We start from the raw sequence: 25,493 nt of genomic DNA on the forward strand, positions 1-25,493 counted from the left end.
GGACGGCGGAAGCAGGGATCGAACCTGCAACCCTCAAGTTGCTTGCACGGCCGCCCTACCAACCGAGCTATACCGCCCCATACAGAACAAAGACACTTTCCGCAATGCAGGTGATTACTATTACTTCAGATGCGCGGTTTCACACTGTGTATAGACCCACTGTCACGGCGCAGATTCGAACCCGAGATCCTCCCTCAGCAAGATCCCCCACTCCGTCTGGCAGCATGCCAGGACACGGCCCCGCAAGGGCCTCACGCCTCACGCCCACGCTTCGCCGCAGCTGTAGACTATCAGCAATCAGCACACCTGGGAGGAATCAGGAAGACAGCATAAGACCCAGTCACTCCTTGGAACGTCGTTAACTCTTGTAGTAAGCATTCACGTCTCTGGCTTCCCTCTCGTTGTCCTCGCCTTTTTGTTCCTCGTGCCCCCTTTTGCCTTGTTGACTTATGTCCCTTGTCCTCCTTGCAGTGCCCGTTTTGTCCCGTGCGCTGTATCTCGACTTCCGCCCGGATTTTGGACTGCTTCCCTCGATCCTTGATCTCTCGCCTGGACTCGGACTTCGCTGCTTGCCTTCTGCTGCCCTGGACCTCCTGCCTGTCCCCGGACTTCCCTGGTGCTAGTGATGGGTTGATGAGGCATTTTGACACATTGCAAAACTGTATTGATACTGTGTAACTAAATACTGACATCTGCTGGACATTAAAAATCCCTACAGGCAACCTATGGACTGACTCAACTGACACTGATTTTATGACCTAGTATATACAATAATATAAACCAAGTCATTGTATTTCATTTTGGATTATTTCATTTCTTCATTAAGATAAAAATATATTTGTATCTTTTTTAGATACAGTCAATAAATAATGTGAACATGTATCATAACATGAGGATGCTTGTGGACTGGGAATTTATTATTATTATTTTTTAACACATTTTTATTAAAAAAAAACAACAGTTTTTCCAACGTATTAAATTTTAGACTATTTCTCTTCTCAGTTATAATTTCACGGCGGAAGTCTTTCTTTTTGCCTGAGGCTGCTCCATGATCTCTGACGACGATAAATGACAAATGACCAACGACAGAAGTGCGGCGATTCTGTTGCAGCAGCATCTCGTTGACAGATGCGCTTCCTCATAACCACAGGGTGGCGCGCAGGTGCCAGTTCGACACAGTTCGCGTATCGGTCACGTGACCGAAACAGCTCATGATCGGTCACGTGACGTTCCAAAAGCGGTACGCATACCGACGCAGGGTTTTTCTCTTTGAGCTTGACGCATGCATCGGTGTTGCCGCACCCATCACTACCTGGTGCCTATCCTCTTGGGTCTGACGAAAATTTCACCCATCACGCATGTACAACATCCTCTTGCATTATTTACATGGTTAGTTTTACACTTAATCCAGCATCCAACACATAGAGTAGCATACACATCCCACACAATCATCAAAGGTTACAATAAACCTGGGAACCAGAGTTCCTTTGTGGTGTCGGCTCCTTCCTACCCTCATGTACATAACACCCACATAATGTGTTACTTCCACGACTGTATATGATGGGGAGGGGGGGACATAGGAGAAAAAGAAAAGAAGCGGCAGATCAACTGGTCTAAAAAGGAGGTCTATTTAAAGGCTACAGTATACAAATGAGTTTTAAGGTGAGACTTAAATGCTTCTACTGAGGTAGCATCTCGAACTGTTACCGGGAGGGCATTCCAGAGTACTGGAGCCCGAACGGAAAACGCTCTATAGCCCGGAGACTTTTTTGGGGCTTTAGGAATCACTAAAAAGCCGGAGTCTTTTGAATGCAGATTTCTTGCCGTGACATATGGTGCAATACAATCGGCAAGATAGGATGGAGCTAGACCGTGTAGTATTTTATACGTAAGTAGTAAAACCTTAAAGTCACATCTTAAGTGCATATGATCAAACTTTCTTGTTCTTTTCAAAAGTCTAGCAGCCGCATTTTGTACCAACTGTAATCTTTTAATGCTAGACATGGGGAGACCCGAAAATAATACGTTACGGTAATCGGAGACGAGACGTAACAAACGCATGGATAATGATCTCCGCGTCTTTAGTAGACAAAATGGAGCGAATTTTAGCGATATTACGGAGATGAAAGAAGGCCGTTTTAGTAACGCTTTTAATGTGTGACTCAAAGGAGAGAGTTGGGTCGAAGATAATACCCAGATTTTTTACAGAGTCACCTTGTTTTATTATTTGGTTGTCAAATGTTAAAGTTGTATTATTAAATAGAGGTCGGTGTCTAGCAGGACCGATAATCAGCAATTCCGTTTTTTTGGCGTTAAGTTGCAAAAAATTAGCGGACATCCATTGTTTAATTTCATTAAGACACGCTTCCAACTGACTACAGTCCGGCGTGTTGGTCAGCTTTAGGGGCATGTAGAGTTGGGTGTCATCAGCATAACAGTAACACCCGTTGTCAATCATGACATATCTATTTAAGCCTGGTTTTTCAGTTGGTCGTTCTGGCATGACGCCAGAACGACCAACGACCATGATTGTTTCATGCCTGGTTCACTCTGTTTCATGCCATGTTTACCGCTTCGTGCAATTTTCATAGTTCATGCTGCTCTGCTCTCATCACCGTAAGTGTTTTTGTTTTATGTTCACAGTTCTGCCTTAGTGTTAGTTTTGTTTGCAATTTTATAGTATAATTAAAACATGTATTTACCTTCACGCCATGTCCCGTCACCTTATTTTGCATCTCGGGAAAACTAGCCACGCCGAAAACTGCACCAAAGTCTACGTTCTGACAGGTACTCTGTTTAGTATTTTGCAGACTCTTGTATCCAAAGCGATATACAAATAAAACAATCACTGTAAACATGATCATTTAAGGCAGGGGTCGGCAACCCAAAATGTTAAAAGACCCATATTGGACCAAAAATCCAAAAACAAAACAGCTGCAAAACAAATTTAAAAGCCATATTACATACAGATAGTGTGTCATGAGATATAAATTGAATTAAGAGGACTTAAAGGGAACTAAATGAGCTCAAATATAGCTACAAATGATGCATAATGATGCAATATGTACATATAGCTAGCCTAAATACCATGTTAGCATCGATTAGCTTGCAGTCATGCAGGGACCAAATATGCCTGATTAGCACTCCACACAAGTCCATAACATCAACAAAACTCATTTTTGTGCATTCACGCACAACATTAAAAGTTTGGTGGAAAAAATGAGACAGAAAAAGAAGTGGCATAAAAAAAGTCCTAGAAAGTCGGAGAAAGTTGTACATGTAAACCAGGGGTCACCAACACGGTGCCCGCGGGCACCAGGTAGCCCGTAAGGACCAGATGAGTAGCCCGCTGGCCTGTTCTAAAAATAGGTCAAATAGCAGCACTTACCAGTGAGCTGCCTCTATTTTTAAAATTTAAATTATTTACTAGCAAGCTGGTCTCACTTTGCTCGACATTTTTAATTTTAAGAGAGACAAAACTCAAACAGAATTTGAAAATCCAAGAAAATATTTTAAAGACTTGGTCTTCACATCACTTAATTTTTTTTTTTTTTACTTTGCTTCTTATAACTTTCAGACAGACAATTTTAGAGAAAAAAATACAACCTTAAAAAGGGTTTTAGGATTTTTAAACACATATACCTTTTTACCTTTTAAATTCCCTCCTCTTATTTCCAAACAATTTAAGTCAATGTTCAAGTATTTTTTTTTTTTTGTATTGTAAAGAATAATAAATGCATTTTAATTTAATTCTTTATTTTAGCTTCTGTTTTTTCGACAAAGAATATTTGTTAAATATTTCTTCAAATTTATTATGATTAAAATTTTAATAAATTATTCTGGTATATCTAGACAATCTGTATTTTTTTTTTTTTTTTCCAAGATGGCGCTGCTGTAGTGGCTGCTGTAGGCAGGAGCTCTGTGCTCTTGTGTCATCCTTTTGTGTTTCCCTCTTGTTTTCATGTCTTATAATATTTTTTTGCCTTTTGGTCCGGGACCCTTTGGGACTGTGTGACAAGGGGTGCCACTTTCGTGACCTCTGTGGTGCTTTTTTTTGTGGACTTCTGGATCTGCCTCCCGGGAGCCTTTTGGCCATGGAGACCAGCTGCTGGGTGTCTGCCACACCGGAGTCGGTTTGGAGGGACTGGCGGAGATGCGGATGAGGGGACAGGACCGCAGAGTTTGGAGGGATTGGAGGAGATGCGGATGAGGGGACAGGACTGCAGAGTTTGGAGGAGGTGCGGATGAGGGGACAGGGCTGCGGACCTAGCACTGAGCGCTGGGACGGAGAGGCTTCGCGGTGTCTTGGCTGGGTGAGCAGGTGTCGGACACCTCAGTCACCTTGGACGTATCCTCGCTCATCCATGCGGACTGGACACAGGCCGAAAATGGAGTCGGCTGTATTGGTTGCTTTGTTGGGTCTGCTCCTGTCTCTGGCTAAGCTCCCTCCACCCCAGCGGACGATGGCGTGGAACACCCCAGAGGCCACCACAGTGGATATGTTTCTTTTACTTTTTATTCATAGCTAGTATGTAGAAGTGTCTGGTTGTATCTGCTGCTTTAATGTCTTTAATGTCCTCTGTGTTCTTTGATGTTTGATGTTTCCCTCTTACACACATGGAAGAGGGATCTGTACCATGGCTATGAGTTGTTGTTTTTTCCCTAGGCCTCAGTCTGCACCTCCTCTCCAGGGCCCAGGCTAAGACCGATTTTTTTTAAATTTTGTTTTAATCTTCTATTCCCCCTCCTTGTTTACCTATATCTCATCTTTTTTGTAAGGGGCGCTGGAAGCCGGCAGACCCGTCAGCGATCCTGTTCTGTCTCCCTGTAATGTTTGTCTAAACTTGAATGGGATTGTGCTGAAAATTTTAATATTCCTGAAGGAACTCTCCTGACGGAATAAATAAAGTACTATCTAATCTAATCTAATAATCAAATTAAAATCTTATTTCAAAGTCTTTTGATTTTTTTCAAAATTTTTGTTCTGGAAAATCTAGAAGAAATAATGATTTGTCCTTGTTAGAAATATAGCTTGGTCCAATTTGTTATATATTCTAACAAAGTGCAGATTGGATTTTAACCTATTTAAAACATGTCAACAAAATTATAAAATTAATCTTAATCAGGAAAAATTACTAATGATGTTCCATAAATTCTTTTTTGAATTTTTCAAAAAGATTAAAATTAGCTAGTTCTTCTCTTCATTTTTTTTCAGTTGAATTTTGAATTTTAAAGAGTCGAAATTGAAGATAAACTGTTTCAAAATTTAATTTTCTTTTTTTTTTCGTGTTTTCTCCTCTTTTAAACCGTTCAATTAAGTTTTTTTCATCATTTATTCTCTATAAAAAACAGACAGAAATACCCATTTATATATATTCATTTATTAAAGATAAATTCAGCAAATTGGCTATTTCTGGTAATTTATTTAAGTGTGTATCAAACTGGTAGTCCTACGTATTAATCAGTACCCAAGAAGTAGTTCTTGGTTTCAAAAAGGTTGGTGACCCCTGATGTAAACAAACCACAGTGAGTTCAAAAACCGCCAAAATTAGTAGGACAAAATGGCACTCACCAAATATTCGAATCAGTGAAGCATATTTAATACCAAACAGTGTGCTTTTTAACAATTAGGGAGGTTTGTGTCATGTTTGTCCTCCTACAGAAACAATATTAAAACAAAGAATATATTTTTTCCCTTCATCCTTTTCCATTTTTCATAAATTTTTGAAAAAGCTCCGGAGAGCCACTAGGGTGGCGCTAAAGAGCTGAATGCGGCTCTAGAGCCGCGGGTTGCCGACCCCGGATTTAAGGGAAGAATGTAACACAAAATATAAATACAAAGTGTCAAGGTAAAATTACAGTCAATATTTCAGAATAATTCCAACCAATAGAGTGAAATTTGTCAAAATTAAATAACTCTAATGAATTGGCAACTTGTCCAGAGTATATCCTTCCTTCCGGCTGAGTGCAGCTGGGATAGGCTCCAGCCACCCGCAACCCTAGAAGGGACAAGCGGTAGAAAATGGATTAACAGATGTCATCGTATAACTCAGGGGTGTCCAAACTTTTTCCACAGAGAAAGAAAAATGTTATCCCTTTTGTACATTAAAGATCCATCCATCCATCCATCATCTTCCGCTTATCCGAGGTCGGGTTGCGTGGGCAACAGCCTAAGCAGGGAAGCCCAGACTTCCCTCTCTCCAGCCACTTCGTCTAGCTTTTCCCGGGGGATCCCGAGGCGTTCCCAGGCCAGCCGGGAGACATAGTCTTCCCAACGTGTCCTGGGTCTTCCCCGTGGCCTCCTACCGGTTGGACGTGCCCTAAACACCTCCCTAGGGAGGCGTTCGGGTGGCATCCTTACCAGATGCCCGAACCACCTCATCTGGCTCCTCTCGATGCGGAGGAGCAGCGGCTTTACGTTGAGCTCCTCCCGGATGGCAGAGCTTCTCACCCTATCTCTAAGGGAGAGCCCTGCCACCCGGCTTAGGAAACTCATTTCGGCCACTTGTACCCGTGATCTTATCCTTTCGGTCATCACCCAAAGCTCATGACCATAGGTGAGGATGGGAACGTAGATCGACCGGTAAATTGAGAGCTTTGCCTTCCGGCTCAGCTCGAATTCATATGGTATGCTTGTTATTGTCATTGCACATGTACAAACACAATTTAATTTTCTCCACAAACGAGCTAAAGATTAGACAAACATTCTACAAGTAGACATACGCTGGGTAAGGATGAGTTAAAGAAAAAAAACAGTCTGTCGAGGGCGAATAAAAGACAAGTCGCGGCCCGAAATTGGCCCACGTGCCATACTTTGGACACCCCTGGTTTAACACATAGAAGCAATTTAATGCTACACACAGGTGGAACGAGCTGTTTAGTATTTTTGAAAGTGGGTGGGTGAAGGTCATCTCAGACATTCTTAATTTGAGTCAAGCAACCTTATTATTGAACATTAAAGCCTATATTTATTCTATATTCATAATCAAAACGTATTTTTTAACTTACTGATTGAAATGACAGAAAAAAAGATCTTCAAACTTCAAACTTCCAACCGTGTAACTCCCTTCAAATAGCACTGACACAATGGCTTTCTTTAACGGATTTATTTGAAGGTTTCCTTTCCCTTCAAATTATAATAATTATTAGTTGCAACAGTTACACCCCCCTTACCATGCAACAACTCATCGACACCCGGCCCCTAATTAGGGGGTATCGATTTCGGCAATACTGGCCCTACATTTACTTAGTCGATTATTTGATTTGAAGTATTCCATGCGATGAAAATATTCGTGCATGTAAATGCATTAATATTTTGTGACACCTTTTGATCTGTAATTATGTGCGCTTCTGCTAACCGTACTGCTGTGAAGAAAGAAAACATACCGTAGCCCCGCCTCCTGTCTTTAATTGGCTGAATTTTGTGTCAATCATTAAATACCTCGCTTACATTGGTTGGCGTTCTCCTGGAGGGACGTCCCTTTAAACGGTTAATTAAATTAACCTTATTAATTTAACAATTTAATGAATGCAGGTGATGTGAGTTTGTGAAGTCCCTTTGAGACACTCGTGATTAAGGGCTATATAAAAAATATAATAAAATGTTTTACTTACGTATTGCAATGGGAGAAAACAATATCTTCAAACTTTACCTCCCTACGATGCAACAACTTCGACACCCCCTAAGTATCGGTATCGGCAATACTGGCCCTATATTTACTTATTTGATTATTTAATTTGAAGTATTCCATGCAATGAAAATATTCGTGCGTGAAAATGCATTTATAATTTGCGATAACTTTTGATCTGTACGTGCGCTTCTGCCATTTAACCGTACATATGTGAAGAAAGAAAACATACTGTAGCCCCGCCCTCTGTCGTTAATTGGCTAAACTTTATGTCAATCATTGTATACCGTGCTTTCATTGGTCGGCGTTCTCCTGGAGGGACGTCCATTTAAACCGTTAATCAAATTAACCTTTTTAATTTTACAATTTAATAAATTCAGGTGAGTGAGTTTGTGAAGCCCCTTGAGGCACTCTTGATTAAGGGCTATATAAAAAAAAATAAAAGATTTGATTTACGTATTGAAATAGCAGAAAACAAGATCTTCAAACTTTACCTCGTTATACTATGCGACAACTTCGACACCCCCTTAAGTATCGGTATCGACAATACTGGCCCAATATATACTTAGTCGATTTATTTAATTTGAAGTATTTCATGCAATGAATATATTCGTGCGTGTAAATGCATTCATATTTTTGTGACAACTTTTGATCTATATTACGGTAGCTGCAATTATGTGCGCTTCTGCCACTTAACCGTACTGATGTGAAGAAAGAAAACATACCGTAGCCCCGCCTTCTGTCGTTAATTGGCTGAATTTTATGTCAGTCATTGTTTACCGCACTTTCATTGGTCGGCTTTCTCCTGGAGGGACGTCCCTTTAAACGGTAGTAGGGCTGTGAAGATTTTGGAGCGGACTTTCGCCCTGTGTCCAAATGGACGCGAGTCCTTGAAGGCAAACGCTGGAAATAAAAGCTCAAGTCGGCTCCTTATGAGCACTTTGATGTGCGAAGAAACGTCTTGACATCATGGAACTGGAGGAGAGAACAAAATACGGTAACTAACAGCTGCATACGCTGACTTGATAGCCAGCACTATTGAAGCGACGTTACGCGTTAGCTACTGTAATTTCAGACACTGTAAATTGCATTAATCTCCATTTTTTTATCGGGATACAAAGTCGTGTGTTGGCGTTTTATTAGCTAGCTGGTGCCACTTTCGCGTCTATGCCAGCCAGCGCTCGTGCTGGTAGTCGTTCGGAACTTGGCTGTTGTTTCTTCAAAATAAAAACAGAATCCATAAATGACGTCACCACCTCTATTTTAACGATGTCCCGAGCCCTCCATAAAAAGTTCCAAAGCCCTGGAGGATTGTTGCTGTAATGTTACTAAAACCAAGTAATTGGGCTAAAACAGGGGTTGTCAAACTAATTTTAGACAGGGGAGAAACATGTACTCCCAAGTGGGCCGGACTGGTAAAACCATGGCACGATAATTTAAAAATAAAGACAGATTGTTTTCTTTGTTTAAAGGCCTACTGAAATGAGATGTTCTTATTTAAACGGGGATAGCAGGTCCATTCTATGTGTCATAATTGATCATTTTGCGATGCTGCCATATTTTTGCTGAAAGGATTTAGTAGAGAACATCCACGATAAAGTTCACAATTGTCGATGCTAAGAGAAAAGCCCTGCCTCTACCGGTAGTCGCAGACGGTGACGTTGCAAGTGTGGGGGCTCCTCACATATTCACATTGATTTTAATGGGAGCCTCCAACAAAAAGTGCTATTCGGAACGAGAAAACGACAATTTCCCCATTAATTTGAGCGAAGATGAAAGATTAGTCTCTGAGGATATTGATAGCGACGGACGAGAAAAAAAAAATAAATCAATAAAAAAAACAAGTTAAAAAAAAACGCGATTGCATTGGGACCGATTCTGATGTTTTTAAACACATTTACTAGGAACATTTTGGGAAATCCCTGATCTTTCTATTGTGTTGCTAGTGTTTTAGTGAGTTTAATATTACCTGATAGTCGGAAGTGTACATCCACGGGTGTGTTGACGCCAATGTCTCAGGGAGGTCAATGGCAGCTTCTTGGATGGGCCAAGCTCAGCTTTTCTACGGTAAGAAGCGACTTTTTAACCTCAATTTTCTCACCGAAACCTGCTGGTTGACATTTGGTCTGGATTCATGTTCGCTTGACCGTGCTCCGATCCATAGTAAAGTTTCACCTCCGGGAATTTTAAACAAGGAATCACCTTGTGTTTGTGTGGCTAAAGGCTAAAGCTTCCCAACTCCATCTTTCTATTGTGACTTCTCCAATATTTATTGAACAAATTGCAAAAGATTCAGCAACACAGATATCCAAAATACTGTGTAATTATGCCGTTAAAGCAGACAACATTTAGCTGTGTGTGTGCGTAGAGCTCATACTTCCTAAAAAGGCGTGCCGTCTTGCGTACACATCATCATTACACGACGTTTCCAAGACGAAACTCCAGGGAAATTTAAAATTGTAATTTAGTAAACTAAAAAGGCCGTATTGGCATGTGTTGCAATGTTAATATTTCATCATTGATATATAAACCCCGCCCCCCTCAACCCCGCCCACCTCAACCGACGGACAGAGGGAGGGGGGGCGTGGTTTGGTGCTAGCGGGTGTGTATAACGTAGCCAGGAAGAGTCAGGGATGCATGGGATTGTGGGTATTTGTACTGTTGTGTTTATGTTGTCTTACAGTGCGGATATACTCCCGAAATGTGTTTGTCATTCTTGTATGGTGTGGGTTCACAGTGTGGCGCATATTAGTAGGAGTGTTAAAGTTGTTTATATTACGACCCTCAGTGTAACCTGTATGGCTGTTGAACAAGTATGCCTTGCAGGTATGTGCGTGAGTTGACAAGAGCTGCGTATAGCATGCGACCGGCCGACAAGCAGATATCTTAAAGAGGAAGTTAAAAGTATATCCATCACGGCACACACTCAATATTGTAGACCGGAGGATGTTGTGAAGTGAAGTGAATTATATTTATATAGCGCTTTTCTCTAGTGACTCAAAGCGCTTTACATAGTGAAACCCAATATCCAAGTTGCATTTAAACCAGTGTGGGTGGCACTGGGAGCACGTGGGTAAAGTGTCTTTGCCCAAGGACACAACGGAAGTGACTAGGATGGCGGAAGCGGGAATCGAACCTCTAACCCTCAAGTTGCTGGCACGGCTACTCTACCAACCGAGCTATACCGCCCCTGTCCCCGAATGATTTCCGGGAGAGGCACCAAACTCCGGAAACCTCCCGAAATAATCGGGGGGTCGTTGATTATGCAGCTGAGCCACATCAGAGTGACCAAAGAGCCGGGGGTTGCCGAACCCTGATCTACAAAGATACAAAGAATTACTATTTTGAAATCGAGTGGACACATTCAGAACAGTAGTTTCTTTCATTCCAAAATCTCAGGTTAATTTTTATACTTAGCAGTATAAAACCTGTTTGCGGGCCTGATCCGGGCCCTCGGGCCGTACATTTGACACCCCTGGGTGAAAAGCAACGTGTCTCTTGTGTACGGTAGATACACGGCACACGTTGTGTACACAATGTAATAAGAGCGGGGTGGGACACAACTGTTCTGCATTGTTAGTGATATATACACTATACATAATTTAGTGAAGTAAATACATCCACAAGCTTCCGGTTAACTTTTTGATCACTCAAGCTTCCGGTTAACTTTTTGATCACTCCTCTTGACACACTTGGTGCAGTTCAAATTTGTTGGTTTTCTGACATGGACTTGTTTCTTGAGCATTGTCCACACGTTTAAGTCAGGACTTTAGGAAGGCCATTCTAAGACCTTAATTCTAGCCTGATTTAGCCATTCCTTTACCACTTTTGATGTGTGTTTGGGGTCAATGTCCTGTTGGAACATCCAACTGCGCCCAAGACCCAACCTCCAGGCTGATGATTTTAGGTTGTCCTGAAAAATTTGGAGGTAATCTTCCTTTTTCATTGTCCCATTTACTGTCCGTAAAGCACCAGTTCCATTGGCAGCAAACAGGCCCAGAGCGTCATACTACCACCCCCATGCTTGACGGTGTTGTTGAGCATTGTTGTGGATGACTTCAGCTGCATCAAGGATTTATGTGGTCCTCGTGGCCTTTGCAGTCGACATGATGTCATCTTAAGAAGATGACATCATCTTGCAGTCGAGATGATGTCATCGTCTGAAGATGTCATCTTCTCAACTGCAATGTCTGTTATTCAAAGACGAGGTCCAGGTCCCTCGTCTTTGAATAAAAGACAAAGGATAACAAAATTTGTAGCCAAGGATAATAACATTTCACTTACATATTAGAATAGGATAGACTGGCGGTCACCAACCTCCTTGAGACCAAGATCCCTGGTCCTAGCCATGAAACAAGGCAAGCTCTAACCCTGCCTATGTATGTATGTATGTATGTATGTATGTATGTATGTATGTATATATATATATATATATATATATATATATATATATATATATATATGTATATATATATATATATGTATATATATATATGTATATATATATATATGTATGTATGTGTGTATATATGTATGTATATATGTACATATGTGTGTATAATATATATATAAATGTGTACAATACATATATATGTGTGTGTGTATAAATACACAAATGTGTGTGTACATATATATGTGCATATACACACACATATGTATACATATATGTGTACACACTCATATATGTATATATAAAGGCAAATAATCTTATTAAAAATAATCATTTGACAGTCTATATGTGTGTGTGTGTAGGTGTGCGTGTGTGTGTGTGTGTGTATATATATATATATATATATATATACACACATATAGGCTGACAAATGACTGTTTAGCATATTTATATACATATGCAAACAATCTTATTAAAAAATATATATACATATATATATATATACATATATATATATATGTGTGTGTGTATATATATACACACTCACATATAGGTTGCCAAATGATTGTTTTTTTAATAAGACTATCTGCATTTATATATACATATATGAGTGTGTACACATATATATATATTTGTGTGTATACATATATATATATATTTTTTTTTGTGTGTGTATATATATATATAAATATATATACATGTATATACAAATGATTGTTTTTTAATAAGATTATTTGCATGTATCCAAATGTCACTTTTTTGCACAAAAATTGATAACAGTTTCATCGAAAGTTCTTTCAGGCTGTAATTTGGAGTGAAATTTGCCAGTAAGCCACAACAGTCTGTTCACTCATTTTTGTACTGACATCTGCATCCATGTGGTGGTATGGCGGTTAAGGTAAAAGCGTGTACGGTCAAAAATGTGTGCGTGATTTTTTTGGTGTGATTAATCACATGAGTTAACTTGTTTATTTTTTACAGTCCTAATTAATATATTTCCTTATTTTGGCTGTCAAAAAATGGATGGATGGATGGATTTTTGGGATCCACCAGTAGAGTCCCAAAGATCGAGTCCCAAAGTTCGAGATTGACGGGCTGGCGAACCCAGGAATAGACTTTATTGGGGAAATTATGTGCTTGCAAAGCAGATTAAAAAAAAATCTACAAAAACTTATTAAAAGTAGCAAAAAAGTGAAAAAAACTAAACAAAAAGGGAAACATTAAAGCACATGGAGGACACAAAAGAGCTGTTGCAACCAGCTGCCACCTCAGCGGCCCCCTCTTTACATACAGCCACAAAAGTAAAACACATTAAACACTATTGCGCACACCTGCTTGCATATTGCACAGATTATTACAGTTGGTGCCCGAAGTGCTTTCAATTTTATTCTGCTTCCTGAAGTGGCGTGCTTTCTTGGCGGAGTCTGGTGTCCCAGTCTCACTCGGAACTGCAGGAACACAAAGTTGGAAAGTGTGCCGCTCTGTGTCCCAATATATCTTTTGCTCGTCCAATTGCCGGTACATTCCTCACATGGGTATGGCAGGAGGCAATTGCATTAGGCTGATGTCCAGCTTTGTATAGGATCCAGCTGATTAGGGAAGACCTGATTAGGGAAGACCTTTTACATGAACTTGTCAGCTCTCTGTTCTCGTGTTCCAAAATTGTCACGCATGTGGCCCTTTTTCCTGGCCTTAACTACTAGTTGTCACTCTGAATCTGGTTCACCGTTTATAACATATGGAGAATGACAATGATAATAAACCTTAAAACCGTAAAGATAAAAATATACAGAACTTTCCCTTGAAAGGCTACTGTATGTTTTCATAGTGACATACCCTGTACATGTTGTTAAATACAACAGTACATATTCTCCTCACATGGGGTTACTAAAAGGCACGGGGGAAGTATAAGGAAATATGTATTTGATCCATTTTTGTAGGTTTACTCCTCACAAAGAATAGAACATTATGTTTATAGTAGGTTTATTGTAACTGAAAGTGAAATAACATGAATATATTCATTTGTATGGGGAACTGCCCTTTTTTTGGGAATTTTTCCTATCGTTCACTAATCTTTATGAAAGACAAGAACACGTCCTTTTTTTAGGATTTTAAATATTGTGAAAAAAACGCTTGGAAGATGCGGCTAACAGCAGTCAGCTGTCGCCTTCAAAGCCTCTAAGACAGGGGTCTCAAACTCAATTTACCTGGGGGACACTGGATGCAGAAACTGGGTGAGGCTGGGCCGCAAGAAAAGATTTCTTTAAAAAATCTAACATGCATTTTTTAGTGATCTCACCTTCTTTTGAGTGGCTTTCCCGCCCTAGCTACATACTTTCCAACTCTCGCGATCTTTCCGGGAAACACCCGAATATCTGTGCCCCTCCCGAGGTAATCATTCTCCTGGTTTTCACCCGGTCAAGGGCGTGCCTTGACGGCACTGCCTTAAGCGTCTTCTACAACCTGCCGTCTTGTCCGCTTTTCCACCATACAAACAGTGTGTCGGCCCAGTCACATATTGTATGAGGCTTCTGCAGACAGGGACGGCGTGGCGCGGTTGGGAGAGTGGCCGTGCCAGCAACCTGAGGGTTCCTGGTTCAATCCCCACCTTCTACCAACATCGTCACGCCTGTTGTGTCCTTGAGCAAGACACTTCACCCTTGCTCCTGATGGTTCGTGGTTAGGGCCTTGCATGGCAGCTCCCGCCATCAGTGTGTGAATGTGTGTGTGTATGGGTGAATGTGGAAATAGTGTCAAAGCGCTTTGAGTACCTTGAAGGTAGAAAAGCGCTATACAAGTATAACCCATTTACCATTACCATTTACCCACGGAAGTGACTGCAAGACATACTTGATCAACAGCCACACAGGTCACACTGAAAGTGGGCGTATAAACAACCTTTAACACTGTTACAAATATGCGCCAACTGTGAACCCGCACCAAACAAGATTGACATTAGGGGGCGGGGTCGGCGGGGGTGTATATTGTAGCCCAGAAGAGTTAGGGCTGCATGGGATTCTGGGTATTTGTTCTGTTGTGTTTATGTTGTGCTACGGTGGGGATGTTCTCCCAAAATGTGTTTTTCATTCTTGTTTGGTGTGGGTTCACAGTGTGGCAAATATTTGTAACAGTGTTAAAGTTGTTTATACGGCCACCCTGAGAGTGTGACCTGTATGGCTGTTGATCAACTATGTCTTGCAGTCGCTTATTGCATCTACAGAAGCCAAATACAACATGTGGCTGGGCTGGCACGCTGTTAGTACAGGTTGTAGAGGACGCTAAAGGCAGTGCTTTCACGGTGCCCCCTTTATATTGCTGTTTGGGTAAAATTCGGGAGTATGATTACAACTGGAGGGACACTGAAAATTCGGTCTCCCGAAAACATCAAGGGTATACAAGTATGGCGCTGTAAAGCGCCATTCATATAAAACCCGCGGGCCGCACCAACATTAAATTTTCACATCAAGGTGCGGGCCGTAAAATAACGTCTCGCGGCCCACGTGTTTGAGACCCCTGCTCTAAGACAACTTCAAAATCCTACATAAAAATGCTTTCTATACACACTGCAAGTATATAACGTAGCGTAGACACATTCATAACAATATGTAATATGTACAATATGGACACTGCAATTTTATATATATATATATATATATATATATATATATATATATATATATATATATATTGGTTAGTGCGTCTGCCTCACAATACAAAGGTCCTGAGTAGTCCTGGGTTCAATTCCGGGCTCGGGATCTTTCTGTGTGGAGTTTGCATGTCCTCCCCGTGGGTTCCTTCCGGGTACTCCGTCTTCCTCCCACTTCCAAAGACATGCACCTGTGGATAGGTTGATTGGCAAGACTAAATGGTCCCTAGTGTGTGAATGTGAGTGTATATATATATATATATATATATATATATATATATGTATAAAATGTAGTAACAGACACCTTCATAACAATATGTAATATGTACAATATACAAACTGCGACGCTCTCACAAAGACTTGTTATATGCCACTTCTACTTCGTCTCATTTTGTCCACCAAACTTTTCATGTGGTGCGTGAAAGCACAAAGGGGAGCTTTGTTGATGTTATTGACTTGTTGGAGAGCTAACCAAGCATATTTGATTTAGGCTAGCTTTATGTAAAATACATATTGCATCATAATACTTAGTTTGTTCGGGAGCGGCCGGTTGGAGGAGGCAAGAGAGTCCGCAGCTGCCTCCTTGACAGGTGCACGAGGAACGACGCAAGCTCTGCTCATGTCTACGGTAAGAGCCGACTTATTACCACCATTTTCTGACCGAAACCTGCCGGTTGACATGTGTTTGGGATCCATGTTCGCTTGAACAACTCTGTTCCATAGTAAAGCTTCACCTTCGGGAATGTAAACGAGGAAACACCGGCTGTTTTTTGTGTGGCTAAAGGCAGCCGCAATACACCGCTTCCCACCTAAATCTTTCTTCTTTGACGTCTCCATTATTAATTGAACAAATTGCAAAAGATTCAGCAACACAGATGTCCAGAATACTGTGTAATTATGCGATTAAAGCGGTCGACTTTTAGCTGGGATCGGGCTGGAACAAAATGTCCGCTACAATCCGTGACGTCACGCGCACGCGTCATCATATTGTGACGTCTTCAACAGGATACTTTGCGCGAAATTTAAAATTGCAATTTAGTAAACTAAAGAGGCCATATTGGCATGTGTTGCAATGTTAAGATTTCATCATTGATATATAAATTATCCGACTGCGTGGTCGGTAGTAGTGGGTTTCAGTAGGCCTTTAACTTCTAGGAGTTATATCACCTTTTAAAAAGCTTCCGTTTTACTATCCATCCATCCATTTTTTACCGCTTGTCTGTTTTGTGGTTGCGGGGGGGTCGCTGGCGCATATCTCAGCTGCATTCGGGCGGTAGGCGGGGTACACCCTAGACAAGTCGCCACCTCATCGCAGTCCGTTTTACTAATGTTTTCCAATGTTGTAAAAATGTGTAGAATAATTAATACATTTTAACATTTCTGTCAACAAAGATTTGCATCACCCTGTGACAGTTATTTTGATAGTAGGATATAAAGGCTATTATAGACACTTACATAATGTGTTGCCTTCATTATTACACTTATATAAGGCTTTTTATTTTTTGCAGCTCCAGACAGATTTTTATATTTTATTTTCTGTCCACTATGGCTCTTTCAACATTTCAGGTTGTTGACCCCTTCCTAAGGTGGATCATTCTAGTATATTGTTTGATTTACGTGCTGAATCCATTCCATTATTTAGCCGTTAGTGAAGAAAAATCAATAGCTTAGCCCGCACCTTTGTATAAGCCACAGGGTTCAAAGCTTGGGGAAAAAAGTAGAAGTTTATAGTCCAGATAATACGACAAGTTAATTTGTAAGCAATTTTCATTTCCAAATGTTTTAAAAAAATGAACTACACTATATACTGTTGCAGTTCTAGCCTAAATGGCCGCCTGCGCAAGTGCACTGTTGTATCTTATGCTGATGGGTACCCTGGTTTTGTGTCCTTCCTGTGCAGTGCATGGGCGTGTTCCACATACTTCAGCACAGACGCATTATCAGTAGGTGACTTGTCTGACAATTCTTTGAAAACATGACTGATGTGTTGAACATCATGGGGGGGTGTTACACTTACAGAAATAAGATCGCGAAACATACTCATTTTCAAAACCTTTTGTACTTATTTATCACAGTCATTTGAGATGATAACATAGTGATTTGTATCAGGAGTCACTTTTTTTCCCTCTGAATAATATTATTAATACTGTTAATGTTTCACAGTGTCCTGTTTTGTTTGTCTGTGCATCAATGGCTATAGTGACTTGAGGATGTACCGATATGGAAATGTCATTATCATTATTATCGCGATATTGTTGTTTGTGCTCAAAAAGTACTTATATACACACATGGAAATATTTTGAACAACAATTTTTTGAATAACTAAAACAAATAGACTAGAGAAAACCTACTATTTTGCATGTTTTATGTTTATGTATGCTTCATTGAGAGTGTTTTGGTCTTTTAAAGGCTTATGGTTTATTATTTTAAATGTGGGTTTGTACTATAGCACTTTTAAGATTTTTTTCAATTAAAACAAGTGTGTAAAAAATATAATCTATTATTATTTATAATTCCTGGCGGGCATTGTGGTGTCCTACTCTGTTCAGTAGTACTTAAGGCATTGTAAAAAAAAGTTAGTTAAAGTGCCAATGATTTTCACACACATACTAGGTGTGGTGAAATTCGACAACTAAGCGAACAACCTTCCCAAGTCATCGTATAAAAATTAATAAATCCAACCAACACAAAATGTCAACAGACATGGTCACACAACACAACCTGCTCATTGAACTTGGTAAAAAATTCAAAATTACATACTTAAGCATGATGGGAAAAATGTACAACGCCGTCTCCACACTTTTCCATGTTTGGCACATTTTAGCTGATAGATATTTATGATTAATTACAAAACTTTAAAGTTAAGTTAAAGTTAAATTACCAACTTTGTGTGTAAAAATTATTCTCTGCATTTGACCCATCCCCTTGGTAAACCCCTGGGAGGTGAGGAGAGCAGTGGGCAGCAGTGATGCCGCGCCCGGGAATTATTTTTGATAATTTAACCCTCAATTCCAACCCTTGATGCTGAGTGCCAAGCAAGGAGGTAATGGGCCCCATTTTTATAGTCTTTGGTACAACCTACACATCCGTCTCGTAGTACAGAACAATCACTCTGCTCTTCACTCTTCCAATGTGCAAATTTGAGTAGCTTGTTTAGTTGCTCAGACAGCAATGTGTTAATATCTGTTCACATAAGGGTATGTCGTTTGTTAATAGGGAAAGGCGTTAATGTCTCGTATTCATGTTAGCGTTTTAACTAGCCAGCTGGCTGGCACCAGTCAGTCCCGAAGTTTTTCAATAATCAGTTATCAGTCCCATTTTTTCAATAATTTAAAATGGTACCATTGCCAATTAGTTTTAAGTATGCTTTCTGTCACTGTTTTTACAGTATTTTGCAAAAAAAAAAAAAAAAAAAATACATATGGTACAACAAAAATACAACATTTCTACTAAAGATCAAATGTAAGTTATTATTATTTATTTTTTTAGAATAGCCATGACGTTTTGGATGGAACGGTTAGCAATGTGGGCATAAAGCCAAGGCCCTAATTGGCTAAGACAGGGGTCTGCAACCCAAAATGTTGAAAGAGCCATATTGGAGCAAAAATTAAAAAAATAAAACCTTTCTGGAACCACAAAAAATTAAAAGTCTTATATAAGTGTTATAATGAAGGCAACATGTGATGTAAGTGTCTATATTACGGAAATGTTGTATTTGTATTCTACACATTTTAGCAACATTGGAAAACATTAGTAAAAACGGAAGCTTCTCACAGGATGAGATAACTTCTGAAAATTACTGGCACGAAACGGCCAAAGGGATAGAAGTGTGTGTCCTAGTTAAAGGAAATGGCATGCTGTCCTCTTCTATGGATTTATTACAATCTTTGCAAGCTGGGTAACTAACGTTTGCTGTTGTCTGGAACAACATTGCAAACACTATCAGAAATGCAGCCCGTGTGTCATGAGAAATGCAAATATAAATTAAATCCTCAAAGGATATAAGTGAAGAAAATTAAATGAACTCAATTATACCTACAAACAAGGCATAATGATGCAAAATGTATATACAGCTAGCCTAAAAATGCCTGATTAGCAAAACAAAGACATCAACAAAGCTCACCTTTGAGCATTCACGCACAGCATAAAACGATTGGTGGACAAAATGAGACAAAGAAGGAGTGGCATAAAACCCGTCTTTCTGCGGCAGTGACAAAATGAGACATAGAAGTAGTGGCATAAAACCCGCTTACCTGCGGCAGTGTCGGAGTAAGTTGTACATGTAAACAAACGATGAGTACAAGGATCGCTGAAATTAGTAGGACAAAACAGTGCTTGCCAAATACTCTCATCAGTGAAGCATGTTTACTAATAAACAGTGGGATTTGTAACAATTAGGAAGGTTTGTGTCGTGTCTGTTCCCCTAAAGAAAATATATTAAAACAAAATTATAATTTTTCTTCATCTTTTTCCATTTTCACACATCTAAGTGTGAAACTGCTATATGCTACTGCCATAGCTACATCTAGGGTGGCCCTAAAAAGCCGTATGCCGCGATTCTGACCCCCGGGCTAGGAGTACCTCCCTCTAGGGCCCAAACAACAACATTTTTTTTGCAATGGCAACAATCTATACTTATAAACAAAATAGACATATATCAAAAAGCTATTAACCAAGAAAATGTGTGCCTGCATGAATCAATAAAACAGCTGACTATTGACAATCCAATAAAAACTGATTAGGCACCTGTGTGGCAAAGACTGGATTATTCTAGAAGGAACTTGAGTAAAACCCACATCACATTTACATTACAAACATACCTTTTGTCCACATCATTCATTTAAAAAGGCGATATTTGACACTTAAACGTCACATAAAATACCGTATTTTTCGTACTATAAGTCGCAGTTTTTTCCATAGTTCCATAGGGTGCGACATATACTCCGGAGCGACATGTGTGAAATTATTATCACATTACCGTAAAATATAAAATAATATTATTTATCTCATTCGCGGAAGAGACGAAGAAAATGTCAGCAATCGTCACACACACGTCAACCAATAAAAATTTGGCGGGGGAATGTCATGGCAGAAGTGCATTGTTGGTCATGGAATACTAACTGCTATATGCTATATGCTACTGCCGTAGCTATTAAAATGGGTCATTTCATCGTTGGCGGCAATTTATAAAAACTGAGAAGGGCTGAACAAAAATGGCACCAAAAAGGAAATCATGTACTGCAGATTACACAATATCAAATAACATTATTTATCTCAGTCTCGGAAGAGACGAAGAAAATGTCAGCAATCATCACACACACGTCAACTAATAAGAATTCGGCAGGGGAGGGTCATGGCAGAAGTGCTTTGTGGGTCATGGAATGCTAACTGCTATATGCTATATGCTACTGCCGTAGCTATTAAGATGGATCATTTCATCGTTGGCGGTAAATTATAAAAACTGGGAAGGGCTGAACAAAAATTGGACCGAAAAGGAGATCATGTACTGCAGATTACAAGCTGGACGTAGTGAAATATGCAGCAGAAAATGACAAGAGGAAGCGGCGCATACCTTTGGAGTTGGCAGAGTTGTTTAGAAGCGACATCGAGGAAGAAGATTTCATGAGATTTATCGATTAGGAGTGACAGATTGTTTGGTAAACGTATAGCATGTTCTATATGTTATAGTTATTTGAATGACTCTTACCATAATGTTACGTTAACATACCAGGCCCGTTCTCAGTTGGTTATTTATGCATCATATAACGTACACTTATTCAGCCTGTTGTTCACTATTCTTTATTTATTTCAATTGCCTTTCAAATGTCTATTCTTAGTGTTGGGTTTTATCAAATAAATTTCCCCCAAAAATGCGATTTATACTCCAGTGAGACGTATATATGTTTTTTGCCCTTTTTTATTATGCATTTTTGGCCGGTGCGACGTATACTTCCGAACGACTTATAATCCGAAAAATACGGTAGGTACTCTAGATACTCCAATGATGGCTGAACAGATAAAAATGTTAGCTGAAATAAAAAAGAAACATTTGCACCGTTTAGATTTTCGATAGATTCTTTGTTTTGACTTTTGTTGTGAAAGGAAAGAGTGAGAAGTAAGCTCTTGCAGTCAGATAGAAAACTAATAAACACACTCCCCACAATGTTGGGACAAAGCTGTAAGTTTCCATGGAAGAAAGCTTGTCATTGCCAAGCTGTGGGCTTCACACGATGGAGTAATTTCAGACTGAGTAAAAAGACCGAAAAAAAAAAGGATCTGAAGCGGCCATGCCCTGCTGCAGATGAGCTGTAATTATAAGCCATATTTAGAAGAGTGCTTTGAAACATGATTCAAATCCTCTTTGACCTTTTTTTTCTTCTTGGTGCCGTTTGTTCACGCTTGCATGATCTTCAAGATCTGGCCTATTTATACTGTTTTCTTTTTGCTTCACTCCCACTTTTGTTTAACCCACTGATCTGAAACAATCAAGATCCTCTTCATAATTGTAGCCACCTGTTTCCACTTTAATCCTTAGTAGTACGCTTTAAAAAAAAAACAAAAAAAAACCCAGACAGAATCACGGAGTCTGCTACTTAGGGTTATTGCCAACTCTCAGAAAAACAAAGCTGAGACTCTGCAACAGTTGAGTGTTGTAGTCCTTGTCGTAGTCGAGGTCTTGTCCATGCAGTTTAAACAACACACGTCTCATCAAACTAAGACTTACAGGGTTGCTATAAGCATTATGATAGACACCTTTTAACAGTTATTCGACCATACTGCCTTAAAGTGAACTTTATAACGAATCTAAGTGTGTTTTAATGTAGGTTTAGGTCTTTATCATAGCGGTGTTTCTTTGGCAAGATCTTAAACTTGGACAAAACTCCCCAGGCCCTGTAATAAAAGACACGTGGGACACAGGCCTGGCAACAGCTGCACCCTAAAAATGGTATGAAGCAGGGGTCTCAGACACGCGAGACGTTATATAAAAGTTTAATGTTAGTTTGGCCCACAAGTTTTATATTAATGGCGCTTGACAGTGTTGTGTTATTTGGGTCCAAAATGGCTCTTTTAGCGTTCTGGGTGTTAGTGCGTCTGCCTAACAAAACGAAGGTCCTGAGTACTCAGGGTTCAATCCCGGGCTCGGGATCCTTCTGTGTGGAGTTTGCATGTTCTCCCCGTGAATGTGTGGGTTCCCTCCGGGTGCTCCGGCTTCCTCCCACTTCCAAAGACATGCACCTGGGAATTGTAGGGGTGTAACGGTATGTGTATTTGTATTGAACCGTTTCGGTACGGGGGTTTCGGTTCGGTACGAGGGTGTATCGAACGAGTTTGTAAACTAAAGTCTTAACAAGCTGCTCTGCTTTCTGCCTCTGTCTGAGCAGTGAGCACCCAGCATTGTCCCGCCCACACAACCATCTGATTGGTTACATACAAAGCCAATCAGCAGTGCGTATTCAGACTGATGTAACAGCCAATCAGCAGTGCGTATTCAGAAGGCATGGAGTCAGTGCTCCGGCGACGAGATGAGCAGATATGTGTTTAGCAGGAGAGCAGCTGACATCGTACACTCGCCAAAATATAAACACTTCCCAGTCACAACTATTACAAAAGTCACTATGAGCCCGTTGACCTTCTAGAAACTTAAACTGCAGCTCGGCTCGCTCATAGTTCTGGGTTGAGGTGAAGGCTAATTAGCGTTATGTTAGCTCATTTTGCTGTGTGTGTGTGTGTGTGTGTGTATAATAAAAGTCAACTACAGGCTTCCCAAATGCTGTAATAAATTAAGCATGATGAGTTGACTTGAAACTGTTTAATGATACACTTTTTATATGTAGAAGAAAGGTTTTGTCATTTTATTTAATCAAAGCAACAACTTGAGGCAGTTTAATGTGGATTAACGTGGGTAGAACTATTATAGTGTTCCCAATGTTAAAAGGATAAAGCCATTGTTTACAAATTTGGTAAATAAATAACCCAAAAAATGTATATTTTGTTGTTTTCTTACTGTACCGAGGTACGTACCGAACCGAAATATTTGTGTACCGTTACACCCCTAGTTGATTGGCAACACTAAATTGGCCCTAGTGTGTGAATGTGAGTGTGAATGTTGTCTGTCTATCTGTGTTGGCCTTGCGATGAGGTGGCGACTTGTCCAGGGTGTACCCCGCCTTCCGCCCAAATGTAGCTGAGATAGGCACCAGCGCCCCCCGCAACCCCAAAGGGAATACGCGGTAGAAAATGGATGGACGTTCTGGGTTGCCTACCCCTACGTTAGTGGAAAAGCGGCAAGTGAGTGAAAGTGACACAGACGTTGCCATGGAGACGATGATTTTCTTATATGCCTGGCTGCAGTCACACTGCGACACCTGTCCGTCAGTAATAACAGTCCCCGATAACCTGGACCAATTCACACCGATATTTGTTTTTTTTTTTTGTTTAATTTGCATTGCCTCACACGATGAACACTACATGTATTTCTATATGGCGCCGGATAACACTGCGGGAGCCGTCACTTTTTTGCGTTTGCTATCCTGGTACTTTCGCAGCTATTATACGCAGACCGCCGAGTTGCTGTAAGGAGGAAACGCGGAACAACACACATTGCGGAAATAACATTATTCTCCGTGCGTCGGCTAAATACAAATATATTCCACAACCCCAAACATGTCTTTTTCAAAGCCTGCAGTGAAGAGAAAGGTTAGTGATGAGCAAAGAAAATACCAGGAAAATTAGGAGATGCAATATTTCTTTGTTGAGCACAGGGGCGACCCCGACGTGTCTTATTTACACAGAGAAAGTTGCGGTGCACAAGGAATACAATTTGAAACGTCATTATACAACTAGACATGCTGAGGAGTATGCAACGTTTTTTTAAAGAATTTTTTTCTTGCGGCCCAGCCTCACCCAGACTCTGCGTCCAGGTAAATTGAGTTTGAGAGCCCTGGTATAAAGTCTGTAAGGTCTGCCTACGACTCAGTCAGCTTATGTTTTCATAGAGAACCTCTAACTTAAAGGTGCCATGTGTAAGAATGCGAACAGAAATGGCACTGCAATCAGGGTCAAAATTGTGTAGTCTCCCCCACTCTCCATGACTGAGGTTGCCAGATAGACAGCCGAGTCCGAATCCTACTCCAAGGAACTTCAAATGGCGAGGCCTCCGCTGTAGGTTCCTCTTGTTTATGCTTCTTGCAAGATGGTTTACTAAGTAATAATGCCACATTTTACTGTGCTCCAGCATCCCCCACAACCCCTGAAAGGGACAAGCGGTAGAAAATGGATGGATGGATAATGCGATTGTTTTGCTTTGATGACCCCAAAAAGGAAAGGACAGTTGCACTACAAAATACATTATTGATCTATTTGTTGTTGTTATTTTACCCCATATTATTACTCCAAAAAAGGGTGTCCAAACAACGGCCCGCTGTTGTCTTTAATTCGGCCTGTGAGAAGTCATGTGCAAGATGTCAAGAGTTTCATAAGGAAACCTACCCACAAGGAAATTGCATTCATTTTAATCTTTTCACAAGTTTGATGCTGCTATTATGTCATCATCTAGCAGACAATGTGGGTAATTCCGGGAGTCTGAGAGGAAGAAAACACAGCATTTTACTTATATGACCTAACTAAGCTAACAACCTTCCCAAGTCATGGTGCAAAAAAAATAAAAAATCCAACCAACACAAAATGTCAACAGACATGGTCACACACAACTCAACCTGCTCTCTGAACTTGGTAAAAATTATTTAAATGATGGGAAAAATGCAGAACGTCGTCTCCACACTTTTCCATGTTTGGCACATTTTAGCTGCTTGATATTTCTGATTAATCA

General features: G+C 40.2%; 1 protein-coding gene across 1 annotated transcript in view; it reads left to right on the forward strand.

Moving 5' to 3' along the window:
• The first annotated feature begins 8,453 nt into the window (after window positions 1–8,453).
• LOC133541827 (choline transporter-like protein 2) overlaps window positions 8,454–25,493 on the forward strand; it is a 95,778-nt gene continuing 78,738 nt past the window's right edge. Inside the window, exon 1 of the mRNA XM_061885455.1 lies at window positions 8,454–8,625. Within this exon, the coding sequence (XP_061741439.1) occupies window positions 8,598–8,625 (28 nt within the window). The 5' untranslated portion in view covers window positions 8,454–8,597. The remainder of the gene's footprint in view (window positions 8,626–25,493) is intronic.

The sequence above is a fragment of the Nerophis ophidion genome, linkage group LG23 (assembly GCF_033978795.1).
Source record: "Nerophis ophidion isolate RoL-2023_Sa linkage group LG23, RoL_Noph_v1.0, whole genome shotgun sequence".
Classification (NCBI taxonomy): Eukaryota; Metazoa; Chordata; class Actinopteri; order Syngnathiformes; family Syngnathidae; genus Nerophis; species Nerophis ophidion.